At 43.6% G+C, this 19,084-nt stretch overlaps 1 protein-coding gene across 1 annotated transcript; it reads left to right on the forward strand.

Moving 5' to 3' along the window:
• The first annotated feature begins 802 nt into the window (after window positions 1-802).
• On the forward strand, window positions 803-10,455 carry LOC115405085 (arylsulfatase I-like). The gene is made up of 11 exons (XM_030114538.1): window positions 803-1,007; window positions 2,595-2,771; window positions 4,060-4,199; window positions 5,838-5,987; window positions 6,588-6,662; window positions 6,761-6,935; window positions 7,265-7,501; window positions 7,575-7,721; window positions 8,744-8,888; window positions 9,130-9,719; window positions 9,790-10,455. Exons 2-11 carry the CDS (start codon window positions 2,610-2,612, stop codon window positions 10,210-10,212), a joined length of 2,244 nt encoding a protein of 747 aa, XP_029970398.1. The 5' UTR covers window positions 803-1,007; window positions 2,595-2,609; the 3' UTR covers window positions 10,213-10,455.
• Window positions 10,456-19,084: the final 8,629 nt, after the last annotated feature.

Below are 19,084 nucleotides of genomic sequence, written 5' to 3' on the forward strand. Positions count from 1 at the left end.
AGTTTGAGAAGCTGTTATGTAGTTAATAAGCAGTATAATGTTATATTCCCCCACAACCCCCAAGTACAATAAAAGCATTATAGTTTGATTTAAAAAATATATAACATTGTTTAGTCTGTAATTCATATATCATCTGCAAAATGAGCCATCAGTCAAGAGAAATTAGATTTTTTTTTTAATAAATCAAGAAAAATAAAAAGTTTTCCAACATGATTTCATGAATACAACAAAATTTTAGCCAGTTCAGAAATATATACAAGTCTGTAAGTCAATCATCATTTGATTTTTTTTTTTTTTTTTTTTTTTTTTGGGGGGGGGGGTGTCAAGAAATACCTCATTTCGCTCAGTTTAGCAATTTCCAAGAGATTTTAATCTTTTCAAAATGACCAATTCACCCTCACTTCAAAATGTTACAAATCAAATAAGTCTTAGAAGTATCTTTGATAATAACAATAAAGTTGAACCCAATATTTAAATGGCGCTCTATAGTTAAAGTACAGTTTAAAACGTGTTTCTTTACTATTGAAAACACAAATCATGAAAGACTAAGCTCAAACTTTTTATTTCTATTATTTATAAATATAATAAATATTTAAATACCTAAAAATTTCTAAACGTTCTGAAAAAGTTCAGCAGTACGTTGACATGGAAAACAGCGCATTTCAAGCAGGATGCCAGTATTTTTGGTTGAGTATAGATTTCTTGCCTCCGTTCAATAAAGAGGATAAAGAGGATAAATCGTTTTACACTGGCGGGCGCAGCGGAAGCCCGTGCGTAATTACGCACGGCGACTTGCCGTCGCTCGTATTTCATCGGCTGTGAGGACGCGCAGGCTGAAGAAAGGAAGCTCTTGTGGAAACTTGAGGACATGCGGCGGCGTCTTCTGCAAACTTTCCGCAAACCGACCTCTCAGAGAGCAGACGGAGGAGCCCGAGTGTGAAGACATGAACTGAGCCGCGGCGGAGAGAAAGAGCGCAGCCGTTCACTCCCATTGATCCCCGATCGAGGTATTGATCCGGGCCTGCCTTTGAAATAACGCCGCTCTTTAATGACTGCGCTCATTTCAAAACATGACATTTACTTATTGCCAATATTTTCAGTTTTATATGTGATGTTTGCTTCATTATTATATTGCTGTTATTATTACTGACATACAGTGTTTATAACAAGTTACAACCTGTGTGTGTGTGTGTGTGTGTGTGTGTGTGTGTGTGTGTGTGTGTGTGTGTGTGTGTGTGTGTGTGTGTGTGTTTGTGTTTAACCCATCCTGTGGGAACCTAAACCTGACAATACACCCACATTAAGGGGGAATTGGTTCCCAAAATCAACAGTCTGTAATCTTAATCTTTAAATTTTGCAGTAATTACGTGTTTTGAGATTACACATGAGGCTGGGCAAGCAGTGGGCATGGCTGATGTTACGGTAAATCTCCAGGAAATGAGTGCAATCCATGTAAAGTGACTGGAAATGATTTATGCGTGTGCGTGTGTGTGGTCGTCTTTTACACTGACCTCAGTCAACACAAGCAGAGGTGATTCAGGAGATCAGTGTTTTCATTCCTGATGTGGACAACACACTGACTTACATTTGGATTTTCCCATAACTGCTGCCTCCCTAATCCTAATTTTAACCATAATCTGACCCTGCAGCACGCCCACACTTGACTTGTTGAGCAGCCCTGATATCAGGTTTATGTTCTCCATGAACGTCCAGGATCTCACCAGCCGTGGGAGAAGGGTTGAGTCTCGTCTCCATTCGGGCCTCGGCAGCTGCTTTTCATCACGCTTACGTATAAAATCAACATTTCATTCTAATCTCGACTTTGAAGTTTGTAAACACGTCACAAATTATACGTACAAAATGTGCCGTTCCTCTTCCTCCCACAGCTGCATATCGAGCTGTGGTGAAAGCTCAGAGAAAAAAGGGGCGTAGAGTTAAAGAAAAGAGAAAAAAAAAGCTATTTGAAAAATGTTCTTCATGTCATTTTCAATTGATTATCGGTTTATCTAACTCAAAACACACACGTTATAGACGTCCCCGTCAGCATTTTAACACTCATGAAGACTTTCAAGCCACTTTTTTTTCCCCAGATTTACAGACAAATTGTCCATGTGATGGATTGCATTTAATGTGACATATTAAAAGGAAAGCATACTGTGGGAGTGCTGAGCGTGAACTGTCAGCCAGCTGCAGCAGCTGCGCGCTCTACCATTAAAGGAAGCCTGCTTTGCAAACTGGCAGCAGAGTTTGGATGAGGTGGAGGATTTCGTCCTCACCCTGCTCGGATCCCTTTGGTTCTGCTCTCTCTGGCCTCACAGCTCATGTTTTCATCACTGTCTTTAATGGCGTTACACGGTTCCAGAGATTGTAAACAGTTAAAAAAAAACGCCCTCCTCTGAGTTGGAGCTCTCTGTCCAACAGATGGATGTGTTTCAGATTACAGTTACAGCCAAGTTGGCAAGTCCGTCTCAAACGTTCGCACAATTGTGTGAATTTGTGCCAACTCAAACATTTTGGAGTCCTGTCTCTCTGCCGTTTTGTCCATTGAAGTTGTCACTGCGTTGTCATGAGGGGTTTCGGTGTGTTTCCTGCAGGATTTCGGTGTAACGATGCGGGACGCCGCCGTGGGTCTTACCGTGCTGGGCGCTCTCCTCGGCCTCGGCTGCCTTTCAGCTCATCAGCATGAATCCAACCAGACGCAGAGTGAGAGGAAAGCTGCGCAGAGGAAGAGGAACCAGCCGCACATCGTCTTCATTCTCATCGACGATCAGGTCAGAGTCTCTGGTCTCTGGTACTGCTAGAGGACACAAGAATGGAAAACACACAGTAACTTCTAGATTTCTTCATCTCCTCCGGGAGGGAGGAGAAGGTGATTTAAAAACTAAATTAAATATGATGAAAGAAGCATTTTTAGAAGGAAATGTAATGTCAATGTAATCATGACACGTTCAATTGATTAAGCTGAGGTAGGTTGAACAATTGGAGTTAACAGAGTGTTTTCCCAACAGGAAGCATGTATAATGTGAAGAGTAGAGGTCCTAAGACACAACCCTGTGGAACTCCATGTTTAATTTTCAAACATTATTGTCCATTTACTTGCACATGTGCAGAAGAACTATCTGTAACTCTTTACTTGAAGCACCTGGTATAACACATTATAAGTACATTTATAAAGCATGATAATGCCATTCTAGCACGTGTAGCTACAGTTATAAACACTCAGAAATGATCACCATGCCAGGACCTAACCCTAACCCTAACCCTAACCCTAACCCTATACTGTATAGTGGGTTGTAAAGCATTGTGACCATTTATGAGTGTTCATATCTACTTATAATGTGTTATACCGGGTGCTTCAAGTAAAGTGTTACCGAACTGTCTACTATGGCTGTGGTGTGCATGTTCAGTAGCAGCATTTCGTCTCTCTGTGATTCAAGTCGTTCAGCTGAATGGCGGGTTTATTGACATGCCGGCACCCTGACTATAACACTTGATATTTTCATAAAAATGCACAGGCTTTCCTGAAGAATAAGTACTTCAAAGACTGTCTGCTTCAGATGAAGGTCAATGGGTTTCTTCACAGGATAATACAAACTCGGATAATACACAATGTACACAATAATCAGGAAATCGGTGTACTTAGTGGTGTCTGGCTCAGCACTCTAAAGTCATTGCAGTTCGTGGTCTCCCCGCTGTCTTGGTTTTAACATAAATTACCATTTTTAATGGTACAGTGTCTGTTGCTGGATGAATTAAGCTCCCTGGGGGGCTTTTACACTGAGCTGTAGTCATAAAGTATGCCTCTAACAAAGTGAGTTCACACACCACTTTGGAACCGCTTCAGTACGGACTGTTTGTTTCTTTTGTTCTCACATGTAAAACCGTTCCATAAAAAGGTACAGAACCAAAGGCTGGATAATAACAGCCGGCAGCAGCTCACACACATCTGCGCCGAATCAGCTGTCTGAGAAGAAAGATTAGTGTAAACACAAATCAACCTCCATTAAGTGAGGCTTGGACGGGAACCAGACAGAAACTAAAGACGTGAATGTGCGACAGGGCTTCAACGACATCGGCTACCACAACCCCACCATCAAGACCCCCACCCTGGACAAGCTGGCGGCGGAAGGCGTGAAACTGGAAAACTATTACGTTCAGCCCATCTGCACGCCGTCACGCAGCCAGCTCCTCACCGGCAGGTACAGATACCTCATTAACCCTTTCATGACCCGCAGTTATTTACATTTTATGCCTGTCGGATTGTCAAAATGAGTCATGAGTGTTTCTGCCTCTTTTTCCAAGACAGCTTTCAATGTCCAGCAGATCAGAAACTGTAGGAATTCTGGTTATGAGAAATATGTGTCATAAAGCCTGTGATACACCATGAGTAACAAGTCTTAAAGGAATACTTCACCCAAAAAACGATTTGGCCTCATTTTCTACTCACCCTCATGCTGAGAAACACTCTGGAGCACTTTTTTGATGTCTCAAATGCAGCCGGAGGTCCGGGGAGATTTTCATTGTCAACAAACTTCCATATAAGCAAATCATTTTTTGGGTGAAGTATTCCTTTAAATCAAATTGGAAAACATTTTTTAGATGGACAACCGACATTATCCTGCATCAGCAGGACGACACGTCCCCCCTTTTCTTCTTTCTTGATTGTAATACAGTTTTTCAGACATTCTTCTGTTATATTCTGATAAGATGTTGGTTGGTTAGTTGGTCAGTTTCTTGGTTAGTTCCGTTGGTTGGTTGGGTGGTTGGTCAGTGTATTGGCTAGTTCTAATGGTTGGTCGATCAGTCGGTCAGTTTCTTGGTTTGTTCCATTGGTTGGTTGGTTGGTTGGTCAGTTCCATTATTTGGTTGGATAGTCAGTTTATTACTTAGTTCCGCTGGTTGGTTGCTTGGCTGCTTGGTTGGTTGGATGGTCAGTTTATTGGTTAGTTCCGTTGGTTGGTCGGTTGGCTGATTGTTTGGTTGGACGATTGTTGAGTTGGTTTATTAATTAGTTCCTTCGTTGGTTGGTTGGTTGCTTAGCTGTCTTGATGCTTGCTTTGTTTGCGTCTTGCTTGTTTTGATTTGTTTTTTGGTTTATCGTTTGACATTTAATTTGAATATATATAGATAACAAATGCAACCAGGAAAAGGTGCATTATTTCCAAAAGTTTACATTTTGAAATTCTTCATAAAGCAACCTTCCATTATTATAATCATCTCTATTATTCACATGGAACATTCAGTAGATGAAAAAGCCTTCTTGAATAGCAAATGTAGTGTAAAACGTACAGCAGTTAAGTCCTGACATTCGCAGGTTTGTTGATGCTGATTTTAACACGTTTTTCAAAGTGGTCCCAGTTTTCCCTCCAGTTGTGATGTATTTTTTTCACTCATGCGACAGGAATTTCGTGCCATTTTGCATCCACATAATCATAGTACTATTTGTCCTCGTTCATTTACTGCTTGAATCTGAAGATTGAGACAGGGGGAAGCAGGTAATATAGAATTTAAGGATATCCTTACAAATTAACTAAAACCACAAAGGTATTTCAAATAAAAATACAGTGATTCATTTCAAATGTGCACATTGATAACGGCAAACATGAAACAAGGCACAAAGATCCCCGCAGAAACGAGAGCACTCACTCACGCACAGATCGAGAAGATGATGGTTATCGAGTCCGAGGCGCTGGTTCAAATCAGGTGTCTCCTCTGAATAACCAGATTATTAATGAGCAGTGAGGACTAATACCACTCTAGGTTGTAATGTGATCCTGTATGAGCAGCTTGTCCAGTACAAAAAAGTGTCAGAGATCCTTTTTTCTTTCCCTTCTGAGGTATCAGATCCACACGGGATTACAGCACTCCATCATCAGGCCCAGCCAGCCCAGCTGTTTGCCCTCACACATGGACACGCTGCCCGAGAGGCTCCGCGAGGCCGGATACTCCACGCACATGGTGGGCAAGTGGCACCTGGGCTTCTACAGGTGAGATAAAGAACGGCCGGGAGGAGTGCGTCCAGGACTTTTTTTTTTTAAATCTATTTCCCATCATATTTGTCATTGTTAACATCTTCCCATCATTGTTTAAATAAATTAGATCATCCGTCACAGTCATTATTAGTGTCTCTCCAACTCATTTGTAAACAATGAAAAGAGAGAGAGAAATTTATACTCTGCTTACTTTTCCACCTCCACACGCCGGGACAGAACCTCAGAACCTTGGTATTCTGCATGCTGACTCACTGCCGTAGCTTCCCAGCACAACTAAAGGTTTCCTAACGGTTTCACTTGACTTCTCCAGATCTGAAGGGAAAAATGTCCTCGGTGACGCTCGATGACTTTTAGTTAGTTTTGGAAGGTTTTTTGTAACTTGCGAGAAGAAGCTTTCCCATCTGGAAGCATGAAAGATGAATGAAATAAAAACAGTTTCTAGACACAGTGGTGATATCTTGTTAACTGCTCTCAAAAAAACTGACTTGTAATTGCAGTGAAGTTCTGACCTTCAGTTATATTCAGAACGCTGCTTTAATAACCTCTCTGTGTGACCTCTGACACAGATTGTCTTTGTCTGAACTTCCCTTTCAGGAAGGCTTGTCTGCCCACCCGGAAAGGTTTTGACTCTTTCTTCGGTTCTTTAACAGGCAGTGTGGATTACTACAGGTAAAATATCAGTATTTACAGGTTTGTGTGTTTTTTCAGTATGTGCTGTTATAACGTTATAGCTGTATGTGTGTGTGTGTGTGTGTGTGTGTGTGTAGTTACGGATCGTGTGACGGCCCCGGGGTGTGTGGGTACGATCTCCACGACGACGAGGAAGTGGCGTGGGGTCAGGAGGGGAAATACTCCACCACGCTGTTCACACAGCGAGCTCGCAAGATCCTGGAGAGCCACGACCCCAACGGCAGGCCGCTCTTCCTGCTCCTCTCCCTCCAGGTGTGGCAGAGAACGCCGCAGGCTGTGGCCACGTACAACTTTTGGACGGTTTCGGCCCACGAGCCTTATGTTTGACGCTATTACATTATAGTGGATGTTGTCATCTGAGCTGCAGAAAACTCAAACATTGAGGCCACAAAGTGTTTTACAGTCAGAGAGAAGAAAAGCTCATTTAGAGACCAAAACTTGACAGTTTAATAGAAACCACGCCACACTGAAAACTCCATTAAAATTTAACAGGGCTGTTGTGAAAATAGAAAGCATTGTCCATTTTCAAAGCTGTTAAAGGTGACAACTCCTTCTTAAAGCCGCTCATTACTTGCCTCCAGGCGGTGCACACTCCTCTACAGCCCCCCAAGTCCTACATCTACCCCTACCGGGACATGGCCAACGTCGCCAGGAGAAAGTTTGCCGCCATGGTTTCTACCGTCGACGAGGCGGTCCGGAACGTCACCTACGCCCTCAGGAAGTACGGCTACTACCGGAACAGCGTGATGATCTACTCTACGGACAACGGAGCGCAGCCGTTCACCGGCGGCAGCAACTGGCCGCTCCGAGGCCGCAAGGTAGAAAAGAGCGTGTCTGAAAGAGTCCGGGTGCCGTCGGTCGGACGGAGACACTCACCGGGTGTGTCTTCAGGGTACGTACTGGGAGGGAGGAGTCCGCGGTGTGGCGTTCGTGCACAGTCCGCTGCTGAAACGGAGGAAACGCGTCTCCAAGGATCTTCTCCACATCACAGACTGGTTCCCCACTCTTGTGGGCCTGGCCGGAGGAAACATCAGCCAGGTCAGTGGAACTCAACGCTACGCACATTTCAGATTGGCTTTTTGATCCTTGTTGGATGGTACTGGAGTCCGGTTTTATCGTCCCTTGACATTTAAGAACCATTTAAGAATGATCTGCCAAATTCAAAGGTTAAGGTTATTTTCATAGATTCGTAGGTAAGAGCCCAACAGAGCATGTGTGAGATACCTTCAGCTCCAACCAAATCCAGTCACATCCAGCCAAAAATGACTAATTAAAGACAGACAACCCATGTGAAGCGTACAAGTTTGAAGTCAATCGATGTCAGTGAGCTGGCAGCTCTGCTCTCTTTCGATTTTCAAAGGGCGGATCAGAGGTGGGCAGATCCTCCCCGAGCAGACTGCATGCTGAGTTAGTGCCACACAATGTGAAAGAACAAAACAAGGGAAAGCTGAAGTACAGAGGAGCTGATAGAAAAAGCACACTCACTAAGTGCATTAATGGGGTTTATTGTGCTTCGAAGCAGACTTGGCCAGACACGAGGACGCTTTTCCCACCACAGCCACCCCAGACCCTGATACAGCCTCTCATGTTACTGCTTTTAGGCTCCCTGCGTTTTCATGGTTGTCATACTTTTTGCTCTCCTACTCATTCTGTCCTCTAACTTTTTAAACAGCTATCATAAAACTGTCCCGGTTTCACCGTCATGTAGATAAAAGCGCTCTTGACCTATCATGAGTGCACTTTTTCTGATGGTTTTAGCATAAATTACCTTCATTTTGAAGCCATTGCTGAGTGTGTACAGCTCAGAGAAAGCTTTGTTGGCCTGATTTCCTCATATATTTCCATTGCCAGAGTAGATAAGAAAGGTTGTGTTGGCCACAGTAAACACACTAATCCAGGAAGCCCATCGCCTCTATTACCACAGGAAATTCACCATTATTTATTTGTGTGGTAACTGGATGAATACTTGCTCTGGTAACACGAATGCAAAGTTTCACTACGCTCGAGAAGGGCTGGATTTGGCTTCCCAGCATTCAGGTTTGTGTTGGTCTGACGCTCAGAGCCGAGGTCTGGACGGTTTTGACGTTTGGCCCACCATCAGCGAGGGGAGGGAGTCGCCTCGACGGGAGATCCTGCACAACATCGACCCTCTGCACAAATCTAGTAAAGCCAAGGCCTGGGACGCCAGCGCGGGGGATGCCTCAGGTGAGCGGCCGTCAAATGACCCTGAACTCTGTTATTCCCTCTAATGAGACAAAACGAGCTTCTGAGGCCAAGAATGACGTTACAGCTTCTCCAAAAGTTCTGGTGTCAAAATCGCCTTTAGTAGTCGGCTCTGTTTCATGGGAGATCAACTGTTTCCAACTGGTTTTCTCCTTTATAGAACAGTTTAGGAGTGCTTACACCACATTACTGATTTTCCTTGTACTTCTGTCTGAATTGGCAGTGAGCCCCTCGAAGGACACCGCATTTAAGAAACCCAAGAAGAAGAAGCAGAAGAAGAAGAAGAAGGTCCTGAAGTTGCAGCCAATGCAAAAGTCCTCATTTAAGTTGAAGACCACCAAGAAACCTCAGACTTTCCCCTTCCGTGTCGCAAAGCCGAAATCCAAACCTGTTCCCAAAGCAAAGCTTGCGCCCCTCCCCAAGTCAAAGCCCACGTCTAAAACCAAGAGCAAGGCTGGCAAAGCACAGCCAGAGGTCCGCTCCAGTGGTCCTCCGCCGTCCTCCGGAGCAGCTCGCCTCAGGTCTCAACCTCAGATCCAGTCCCGTCTGAAGGCTAAAACCAGGCGAAACATCTTTCAGAAGCAGAAGTCAAAACCGCCAAAATCGAAGAAGCAGCTCAAACGACACCAGAAGTCCAAATCCAGGCGAAACTTGTCCCAGTACCAGAACATAACCCAACCAACAACTGTACCGGCCAAACCCGAGCCGGTCGCCCAGTCCCTGTGGGACACGACTGTCCAGGCCGCCATCAGGGTCGGAGACTGGAAGCTGCTGACGGGAGATCCGGGCCACGGGGACTGGGTCCCCCCTCAGGTCAGTCAGCACCACCACGATATGACTCTCTTCTTTCAGACGTCACTGATTTAACTTTCTCGTCCCGCAGATGCTCCCCACTCTTCCCGGTCGCTGGTGGAACCTGGAGCGCTCCTCGCTGCTGCCCTCCAAATCCGCCGCGCACAAGAACATCTGGCTGTTCAACATCAGCGGCGACCCGTACGAGCGGCACGACCTGGCGGACCAGAGGCCCGACGTGGTCCAGCAGCTCCTGGCCCGGCTGGCCTACTACAACCAGACGGCCGTGCCCGTCTACTTCCCGCCCGACGACCCCCGGGCCGACCCCAGCCGGCACGACGGCGCCTGGGTGCCCTGGGCGGACGAGGAGCAGGACGAGGAGGGCAAATACCGAGGGGTGTACAAGAAGAGCAAGAACAGCAAGAAGAAGAAGAAGAAGAAGAAGTGCCGGCTGTGCAAGCTGAGGTCCTTCTTTCTGAAACTGAACACGGGGATGATGTCCAATCGCATCTGAGGCGTACCTCCTCTTTTTCCAAGGACAAAAGTGGCGTTCTTCTTTCCTTTTGGATGTGACGGTCCTCCATGTAGCATGTGTACCTCCGAAGATGTGATTGGAGGCGACGCAGAGTCCAGCTGGGCCCTCCAGAACTCGTGACCTCTTTTAGGAGGAATTTAAAGGGTCAGTCCACTCAAATGACTATTTGTTAACGCAGTGAAGCGGACCGATTGTTCTTTCCAAGAAAATTTGGACATTTGAGTTGAGGGGCGAATTACACGGAGGGGCATTGATGGGGTCTGAGTGGGGGATGGGAGGAAAATACAACCGTTTCAGGTCCATAAGGATCAGTTTCACAATCCAGCGGTTCTGGAGGGACTAAAACATGTGACACCATTGGATCATCAGACACAGATGTTTTAATTTTATGCATGAATTTAGTGAATTTTCGACATTATACAGTTTTAAAGGATGAGTCCTGGAGGCAAATACAGTGAGAGTCACAAAAAACAAGTTTGCATCATTTTTCTGTATCTTTATCTTTGTTTTTATGTCGACGATACATCACAAATAAGTCAGCAGGTTTTCACTCATCTGTCCACTCAGGTCTTTGTTTTGATATTAGACACACGTACAGCTTCTGTATCTGTTGTCATCAATTGTGATTTCAGTGAACTGACCCTTTAAAGTTTGAGTCGTACGGTATTTATTCAGTCTGTAACTTGTGTTTTGTTTTGTTGTAACTTTTTTCTCTCACAAACTGACAAAGTTCCTGCTACTAGGACTGACGTTCTGTATTTAACATGAGAGATGGAACCGATTCATTGAACTGCAGCAGAAAGCGACAGATCTCAGATCTCAGAGGAAAACCACTTCCCCAGGTTTCGTTGAATGTTTACAGCTTCATTTCATCTGCCTCGATCAGGTTTTTTTTTTCTTCCGGTGCATTGAAATGGTAACGTTTACACACGTAACACTTCGTTGTTGTTGTCGTCTGCCATCAATAATGTGTTTTTTGTTTTTTTTTTTTACACATTTACTCTGTTGTAGTGCTACATCCTGTTAGTTTTGAGGATTTTCATGGCGTATCAGGCATTGTTTTCATTCAGGGGTCACAAACGGCCCAGAAGAGGTGGACAAAAAATTTACAGGATGACTTGAGAAAAAGGAGCTGCACTCATTCCTCACTTTAATAGTTAGGCTACAAAGTACAAAATAAATGTTGAAAATGTTCAGTGTTAATTGTCGGACTAAAAAGAGGCTCTATTTGACTTCTTCATTCTCAACATCAGCAGGTTAACCACGGCTTCAGCATTGGCTGTAGAAACAGGAAACAACAGCAGGTCATTCATTTATCAAAAACGGTTTTCTCCTCGGACACTTCTCGTTTCCAGTCCCCTGAAAGCTCACACTGTTTGGAGCTTTCTGGATTTGTCAGTCCAACCCGGAGAGGAGAAGTAACAAAGTGTTTACCAGAATCTTTTGATGTTCAGCTGCTGCTTTTCCCCCTCCGGCCAGACACCTAACCTCTAAATATTTCTGCATATTTGCTCAATTGCCCAACAAACCATGACTGTGCAGAGCGGGCCGAGCGTCTGAGACGCCGTTTGAGCGTTTCAAGCGTTTCATTTCTCCACCTTGTGCAAATAAAGGAATCAAATTATTACAGCGCTTCTAACTCATTTTATATTTACAGGCAAAAAACTGCGAAGGACCAAAATAAATGAATTAATAAAAATTAAAGAAATAAATGGGTAAATGTGAAAAAGACAATCACTATTTTAATTCCATTTACACCTATACATTTACACATTTTATGTATTTATTTATTAATGAATATATAAATGTTGAAATAAATGCAGGTAGAAATTCTTACATTTATAGATTTAAAGACTTGAATAACATAATAATGATAACGACATAACCTTTTTCAGAATAGTTTTTAAATTAAAATGTTTTATTTATTTATATATATTAGAATTTTGCCTTTGAAAACATTTATAATAGAAAAGATAATAAAATAATAATGAGTTAGGAGAAGGTGTATGTAAATGTTTTCATCAGGACTGTTCACGACATCCCCGCCACCATGATGATGCCGCCGCTGTGCTTCACTGCAGATAAGGCATTATCCAGGTGATGTGCTCGTGGTCTGCTCGTCCTTCAGCGCTGGGCTGTCATGTGACTTTTACTGAGGGGAGCCTTCCATCTGGCCAGTCTACCATAATAAGAGCTTCATTTTTTGGAGTGTTGCCTGGATGTTTAATCTTCTGGAAGATTGTTTCATCTAAGTACTGTACGCTGGAGTTCACAGCGTACAGTAAAACCTTCGGCTGGATGATGGACCAAGTCCAAAAATGAGCTTCTTGGTGTTTCCTAACACCTCCCATTTAAAATGATGATGGTGACTGACTGCTTTGCAACAATGACCCTGAACTGTGGTAGAATAAGTGTGGAACATAAATACTGAGTCATTTGGTTTGTAATTTACGTCTACGCTTGAGACTCAATGTTTTTCGACCTTCAGATCTCACAGAGGTAGAAATGAAGTGATTCTGTCTGACTGCAGCTTGCAGTCTGCTGCATACTGATGTGCAATTCAATTAATTGAGACATGAATCATTTAAATAGCTTTGTAAAGGTTAAGTAGAACCATCGCGGCAAAAAAAGAAACAAAAATACTGGGATTCTTCACTGCAGGGGAAGAAATGCATGGACTGAGTGTGACCACTAGGTGGAGCCAGATGTTAATGTTACTGCAGACATGCAAGTCTCAAAACATGATTTTCTAGAGTTACACTGTGTCCACACTGAAGTCATTCTTTTAATTCGTTAAAACGCTTATATATATATATATATATATATATATATATATATATATGTATGTATGTATGTATGTATGTATGTATGTATGTATGTATGTATATATATGTATATATATGTATATATATATATATATATATATATATATATATATATATATATATATATATATATATATATAAATTATTATTATATTACTTTTTAAGATATTTGTAGCACATTGTGTATTATGATGTATTTTCTGTCACATTTAGCAAAACTAACTTCAGAACTAAGCTCACTTCGACAGGTGAGCTCAAGGATAAATCACATGTTATCAGTATATATTTCACTTACGTGGTCTCATCTCGTCTCATCTGCAGTCCAGTTGCCAACAATCTGAGCTTCATGGCTCAGGAACGGAGCATGAGCAGGTACAGGATGCAGGCTGTGGAGGTTTGAGCAGGAGCAGGTGGGCGGCTGTGAAATTAGGATTCCATCACCACTGATTCTGCTGACACAATCAAAAAGTCATAATTGAGTTTTGTACTGACGTGGCTTCAAGTTCTACATCAGAAGCAGCAGCGTTCCCTTTGTGCAGCTCTATCCTGAGTCCAGACTTTATTATTACACTCCTGTGACTGTGATTCAGGATGAGAGACATGTCTCTCTCAAACCTTTCTCTCAAACAGATTCTCTCTGAAGTGCAGGAAGCAGGAGTACTGATAAACACAAATAAAAAAACAGACATGGGCCCGGACAAAATGATGAAGGGAGTTCACTTGATAGAGATTGTCCACTGATTCAGCAGCTTCCAAAGCACTTTACACTCTTAACTGCATTTACACACCAATGCAGGCAGCTGCCACGCAAGGCAAGGGAACAGTTAAGGGTTCAGGGTCTTGCTCAAGGAACACTCTGACATGTGGACGAGAGGGGAGGGATTGAACCTGCAACAGAGACGACTCGCTTTACCAATGAACCACAGCTGCCTCGAAACATCCCAAGCTGATCCACCTGAACCATCACGCTGGTAACACCAACACACTGAGCCCCTGGCATGAGAACAGGGAAAAAATAAAAAGAATCCCAGCAGTTACAATCTGGAAAAGACCAAGACAGCAATCAGAGACAAAGAAAGCAAGAAAACAAAGTAGAAAAAGACACAATCCTGACATGATTTATCACCATGATCACGCTTGTCATATTTATCCTCCAACTCACAGTCAGTGAGCTGAGTGTTCTGAGTGAAAGCATCACTTCTCTAATCTAATGAATGGAGGCAGAACAGTTCTTCCTCTTCCAGTTCTGATGTCAGGGTGGAGTTCTGGATTATTCTACAATGATAAACTCTACAGAATATAAATTCTACAATTCTGGTTTTTCCAGAATATTCACAAAGATCTAGAGCTTCTAGAACAAATTTCAGAATTCAGACTTATTCTATCGCGATCGAGTCTGGTCCGCATTGCCGGCAGTAAGTCGGACCTGTTCCTGGTACATGTTGGACTCTGGCAGTGCTGCTTTTTGTCAAAGGTTCTGTTCATAATTTTTGATGAACTGAATTTCTAGGCGCAGCCAAGAGCCGGAAGGGGCCTGGTTCGGGACCCACAGGATTTCATCGTTGCTTTTTGCAGATGATGTTGTCCTGTTGGCTTCATCGAACCCAGACCTGCAGCATGCACTGGGGTGGTTCGCAGCCGAGTGCAAAGCGACAGGGATGAGGACCAGCACCTCCAAATCTGAGGCCATGGTCCTCGACCGGAAGAAGGGGGCTTGCCCTCTCCCGGTCGGTGGAGAGACCTTGCCCCAAGTGGAGGAGTTTAAGTATTTCAGGGTCTTGTTCACAAGTGAGGGACGGATGGCGTGTGAGATTGACAGGCGGATCGATGCAGCATCTGCAGTGATGCGGTCATTGTATCAGTCCAATGTGGTGAAGATGGAGTTGAGCCAAAAGCTGAAGCTCTCGATTTACCGGTCAGTCTGTTCCCCCACCCTCACCTATGGACATGAGCTATGGGTCATGACCGAAAGGACAAGATCTGGGATACAAGCGGCTGAAATGAGCTTCCTCCGTAGGGAGGCTGGGCGCTCCCTTAGAGATAGGGTGAGGAGCTCAGTCACCAGGGAGGAGCTCGGAGTACAGCCGCTACTCCTCCGCATCGAGAGGGGATGGATGGATGGATGGATGGATGGATGGATGGATCTATCGTGATCCAAGGATTGTAAAAAATTTCTAGAACTTTGACTTTCCAAAACTATCACAAATTCTAGAATCAGTTAAAAACAAAATAATTCTTGATCGGAGACAGATTTTCGTAGAATTCTGGCCATTTCTAGAATGGACTCCTCTTAAACACCGGACTTCCAGAATTCTCATCCCAGAGTGTCAGACTTGATTCATCCTCTGCTCTGTGGCACGTTGGAAGAAACTCGAAGAAATGGAGGAGTTTCCAGAAGCGACAAAAAGGTTTGGGTGTTTTCATGTTCGGCTCCGTGCGTTCAGTCCACTCAAGGGAAACATTTCACTTTTCTTTCTTTATGGGTTTCGACATCGTTGATCCAATTTTGGCACAAAACAGCGCAGCGTTGGTGACTGCTGGTTGATTTTCAGGCAACATCTGCCTCATAAAAGTCCCCAGTAACCCCAGAAGAACAAATCCCACACACATGCACACACCTGTCCAACACTGGCTGACCATTGTTGTCGTTTTCAGAAAGCAGTAATCCGACATCTCGCAGAGGCAGCTGGCTGGTGGAGGATAATCCACCGCTGTCATGTGAAAGACCGAAGACTGAGACTCTCTGGAGTGGCGAGGCCTCGGCAGACCGTCCTCGTTTGCCCTCTGACTCACCGGGCTTAATGAGGCGGCTCTTCCACAGCGTCTCTGCCGAGCCTGCCTGCTGTTCATTAGCGTTTCTCCCCGGTAAGTGAAAGCTGCGACTGCAGATGAAGATCTAACGGCGGCTGTGATGGATACAGTCAGGATACGGGCAGGCCGAGAGCGCAGATAATGAGGCCGCGGCGTGGAAGCGTCTTTGTGGCCTGCTGTCCTCGGCTCTGACTGTTTGTGTCAGATAACAACCTCGCTTGGATAGATATTTCCCACACGTATAGGGTTTTATTTTAAGGTCACACCTGGTTGCTGAAACTTTTAGCAAACCTGCCTCAAACAGGAGGGAATACTACATTAGTTCGGGACTATTTTCAGGGAGGTGGCACACGGGGGACTACAGTCACATAAACTATGCTCAATTAACTGTTTCTTCAAGATTTCTTTTTTTATTTGAATGACTGTATGAAACCACAGATGCATTTAAGTAATTAGAAATTAAAAGCATTTGTGGAAGGACACGAGGTGGTGGTGGGGTTCGTCCCCTCACCTCAAACTGAGTCCAGGTTGGATTGAAAAAGTCTGTTTTGTGCGTTTCTCCAGAAACTCAGATTTCATTCTACAGTCAAAAAACATTAATCTGGAGTTAATTAAAGCTACTCTTCCACATCGAGAGGAGCCAGCTGAGGTAGCTCGGGTCAAAGGCATGACCAGCTGGTTCACGTTATAGTTTTAATCTACGACCATCTGGGGAAATATGGAAACAGGTGGCAGGAAGGAAATGCTTTCTCTTCACAGCACAGCTTATGGCACCCTTCCGTGACACGCCATATTCCCACTTCGATTCCTCTGAACTTACAGGGCCGAGCGTCAGCGGAGGTCTGCAGCGCTCCTGAGGTGGTGCTGCCATAGTAACAGGAATCCAGCGCTTCCTACACGCCTCAGCAGCAAGGTGCTTTGTGTTTGCAGAGAGGAACCACAAGGTCACCCCAGTTTTCTTCTGCATCCTTCACAAACTCTCCTTTCACCATGACTGTCCCTTCATTTCAGAGTCTGCTCTCCACCTTCCCTCCATTCTGGGTTGTGTTATGAGTTGAGAGGGAACGTTGGATGACCTTGAACAAATGAAGTGTGGACTGATAGTTCCGCCATGCCACATCAACTCGACTCTGGTTTTTAATGTTGAATTTTTCTTTGGAATATCTTACGTCGGACTGTTTTGCCACTTCTTTTTCAAACCAAAAGCACGACTGACCCTGTGAGTGGGAGCAAATTCAGCACTGACATGGACTTTTCACCCAGAAAATTGGGCCTGGCTTTCAACATTACTGCAGTGGAGCGGAGAGGTTTCACAAGTCAGAGCTTCTTTACGCTTCTTTGGAAAACATGCTCCACATACCTCTTTGGAAAAGCCAAAATTTCTTCTTCTTCTTCTTCTATCCATGGTAATCAATGATTGTTGCCATAGAAACGTGGTTCGCAGAAAGCCTGGCTGTTGGCTGTGAATGGAGCAAAGGCTTCTGAAAGTGCGTCAGGATGATGACTGGTTCCCGTTGCGCTTCCTGTAAACTCAGTTCAGAACCTGAAATTTTGAATTTGACCTGCCAGCTTTCAAGTCTGATCATCTTTCTCAAAATCTGAAGGTGGGGAAAGGAATCGTCCAGGCCTGGCTCTAGAAAACCAACATGTATGGACGAGCAAATTAAAAACACGCTTCTCACATCTTCCAAGCCTTGTGTGTGCGTCCCAACTATTTCTCTCATTTCCTTCACATTTTTGTAACATGTCTGCACAGAAACTCTCCTTTTTTGAACCATTTTTCCAAAGAACTGGAGTCAGTTTCTTGCACATCTTTTTGCATTTGCACTTTTCTTTTCCTGCTGCAAGCAACTACAGGCGCAGATCCAAATATGATGAAATCAGACGTGCAAGCCAAGGCGCTTCCTCCCGCTGCGGACTCCGCTCATTTACAATGCAGCGCTTATTGACTCACCCCCAAGAAGCAGAATTTACATTTAAATGTTTTCCCTGATTCTTCCCAATTCGTGCACGTTCGACTGAGGAGGAGTCACAGCAACAGTATTTAAGGCCGGCCAGTCCAGGAACAGAAGGAGAAGAGAGTTCCCGATTTTCACATCAAATTTCCCAATTTAGTTAAAAAAATAATATGAATTGAGTCGATCTGACGCTTCAAGAGATCTCCAACCTGGAAGAACGACAACCTGTACAGGTAAACTTCAAACTCTTTTGTTTTCAATTGAGTTTTAAAAGTTCAGATTTGGTTTTTAGTTCCAAAAGAGTTCCTTCAGCTCTTTCACCCAATGTGAGAACTTTCAATTGCTTTTTTTGTATCAAACTTCCAGCACCTACACACTTTTAGGAAAGTGCTGAGTGCACAGAGTCTGATAAACAACTGGTAGCTGTATGTGTGTGTGTGTGTGTGTGTGTGTGTGTAATAGCGAGTTTAGTGCAGGATATGGAGCATCTCCCTCCACAAAGGTGCAGACACAGCAGCACTTTCATTACTTCTTGTACTGGACCGAACTGCAGATGCTGAGAATAAATACCTGAGATAAACACTGCTGTGTGTGAAACTAACTCTTATCAAACCAAAATGACACTTCAGGAGTTAAATCTAACACATTTTTAGAAGGCACTGAACGTGAAAATTTATTTCTTCACATCTAAATATGATTCGCTGGACATTAAAAAAATCAATAAAGCCATCAGAGAAATGATAAAAAAGATGAAGAGTTGGAGTCTAAGAGCCAAATAAAACCTAGTAACAGACAGAATTGAGCCAATAATGAGAGAATTTCATTATTTCAATGCATGAAAACATATCTGCATCTTTCGTTTCATATCTTTGTTCAATGAAATAAAAAAAGTAATAAGACAGTGACAGTCTTTAGTGATTATATTTACAAGTCCAAACCTGATATTTTTGGACTGGGTTAACAGTAAAAACCCGCCTGTCCTGCATCATTTAGTGGTTTAATAAAGAACATACCATGCTGGGAAAGTTTTAATGAAGCTCGGAGGCTGCAGAGACTCACTCATTTAACTGAGCATCAAGAAAAGTGCAAGTTTAGTTTTCTCAAAGTTGTAAAGTTCAGTCTTCAGAAGAAAAAAAAAAAACTTTCAAAGTCAAACCAGGACAGAATAAAACTGAGTGAGTGTTGAGGCAGTGGAGAACCCAGCAGTAATAATAGTTTTATTACTTGTGATTAAACTAATTGATTTCTTCCGTTCGC

This window comes from Salarias fasciatus, chromosome 18, assembly GCF_902148845.1.
Source record: "Salarias fasciatus chromosome 18, fSalaFa1.1, whole genome shotgun sequence".
NCBI classification, from domain to species: Eukaryota; Metazoa; Chordata; class Actinopteri; order Blenniiformes; family Blenniidae; genus Salarias; species Salarias fasciatus.

What these genes read in the sequence shown, in the direction of transcription:
- LOC115405085 (XM_030114538.1), top strand. Translation starts at nt 2,610, where the DNA reads ATGCGGGACGCCGCCGTGGGTCTTACCGTGCTGGGCGCTCTCCTCGGC. An exon ending in GGCAGTGTGGATTACTACAG is followed by an intron (nt 6,663 to 6,760) that starts GTAAAATATCAG and finishes GTGTGTGTGTAG; the next exon opens with TTACGGATCGTGTGACGGCC. An exon ending in TCCTGCTCCTCTCCCTCCAG is followed by an intron (nt 6,936 to 7,264) that starts GTGTGGCAGAGA and finishes ACTTGCCTCCAG; the next exon opens with GCGGTGCACACTCCTCTACA.